This window comes from Ochlerotatus camptorhynchus, unplaced genomic scaffold, assembly GCF_037179485.1.
Source record: "Ochlerotatus camptorhynchus isolate MF236.1 unplaced genomic scaffold, CSIRO-AGI_Acam_v1.1 ptg000317l, whole genome shotgun sequence".
In the NCBI taxonomy this organism is placed as follows: domain Eukaryota; kingdom Metazoa; phylum Arthropoda; class Insecta; order Diptera; family Culicidae; genus Ochlerotatus; species Ochlerotatus camptorhynchus.
The window spans coordinates 21,405-23,350 of NW_027040805.1; the positions used below are offsets into that span (position 1 = coordinate 21,405).

General features: G+C 38.5%; 1 protein-coding gene across 1 annotated transcript; it reads right to left on the bottom strand.

Annotated features, from left to right (window-relative positions):
* Positions 1-1,192: 1,192 nt before the first annotated feature.
* LOC135707751 (endochitinase-like) lies at positions 1,193-1,594 on the bottom strand. The gene has a single exon (XM_065229632.1). The coding sequence runs from the start codon at positions 1,592-1,594 to the stop codon at positions 1,193-1,195; it is 402 nt and encodes a 133-aa protein (XP_065085704.1).
* Positions 1,595-1,946: the final 352 nt, after the last annotated feature.

The following is a 1,946-nucleotide window of genomic DNA, read 5'->3' on the forward strand; positions in this document are numbered from 1 at the left end:
GAATTCTTAAGTCTATTTGCTTCAGTGTACAGTGCTGTGTGAAAATTTCTGGCACGTTATTGGACTTGTTTGATATATGTGAAGCAGTTAACTTAGGCAATGGTCTGTCCTGTTTTCTATTCAAAATATTGCGTTAGAAGGTGTAATGAAACATGCGGACTTTGACCGCTTTGATAGACGAGACACAATCTTAAATGAAGCCAATCAGCTCATTGGCTTTGCTGATGATGTGGAAATTTTTGCAAAAACGTTTGAGGGTGTGGCAGATCAGTAAATATGCTACATGTACCAGTTATGGCTTTACGTTCCTGTCATGGTATGTTAGAATTATGGTCTATGAAAATTTCATTGACCATAATTGGAACACACCATAATGTGAACGCCTAGCCATGACTGGTACATCTTCCCTACATGAAACTGAAATAAATGCGGGTAAAGTTGGATTATTGGTGAATACATCGAAGAAAAAGTAGGGTAGGAGTGTATAAAACGCCCCTTTGCGTTTCTACGAATCCAGGATCAATATATATGTAAAACTGATGCGCAATCAAAGTATTTAGTATGAACACTCTGCTATGCAAGTTTGACAGCATTCAAATGCCACAAATCAATAATATAAACAAAATCATGAAAAGCTTCCTTCCTATGTAATTTTTTACATCATTTTTGAAAGCATATTTAAAAATATAATTATACCATTTTTTTGCAGTATGAGGCGTCTAGTATTGACACTCTTGGCTCACACTTTTGTTGTGGGACATACTATCATTTCAATATACAGCATACTGTCCTTTTGTTGTGGGGGAATATTATATGACAGATGTGGCATTTTGCCCGGCATAGCAGGAAAATCTATGATTGAGGTGTGATGATTCCTAACTTTTAATTTTAACTGTCACTGGTGAAAACATACATACAACTTATGTCTAACTCCGAAAATAACGTATGTACGCGATTGTTCCGTTAATTCAAGAGAAATCTGTTAACATTTAGCTGCTTTTTCCTTAAGGGAGCGTATTATAGCTGCTTATCCTATCTATTGACTGGGATACTGAGGAAAAGAAAAACTTATTTATTTTTATCCTTATTGTAAACTTTTATGTTTGTGATTCGGAATTTTAATGCAAAATAATATTTTTCATCTCAAAGTCATATAGAGAGATACATGCTCCTTTGAACATAATGTAGTGATTCAGCATTCTTCGGGATTTCCATACCCACAGACACGAATCTGAGGATAGAAGATTTGATTTTCACCACACTGTTCCAAAGTATAGCGCCCCAGGACACAAACTACAAATTGGGTGCAATCAGTTGGGTGAGCCAATAGGTCCACCACAATGCCTCTGCACATATCAGTGAAATTCGGAGGGCCGGCAGTTGTTGGTGGCGCTTCGGATTCTGTTTCTGTTGTTTCCTCTTCTGGGCCTTCGGTAGCAGTAGTTTCACCAGAAGTCGTGGAAGTTGCAGTAGTTGTTGTTTCCTCTTCTTGAGCCTCGGTAGTAGTTTCACCAGAAGTCGTGGAAGCTGTAGTAGTGGTTATGGTTGGCACTCCATCCCAGCACAAAACATTTGGACGGCGGTCGCATTCCATTCGGCGAACGTCAAAGAAAGTTCCCATCGGTTGACAACGCACCTGGTGCTCGGAACCTCCTTGACAGATCACGTAGAATTGGCATTCGACAGACGGCAAAATGGTCCCATCAGCCTCATCAACACAGCGGTTTGTTGATTTTGGAGCAGCACTAGCCAATGCCAGAAAAGCAAAAACCACAATACTGGTGATAGTTTTCATAATTGTGTATTCACTTAACGAAAGACTTGAATTGAATAACGATGGCATGTAGTGGATCACATTCTTAAATATCGAACCAGGAACAACAGGAATGGATTTTAACTATCATATCTGTGGATTTTTGTTTTAGATAAGCTTTTTTGATATCAAT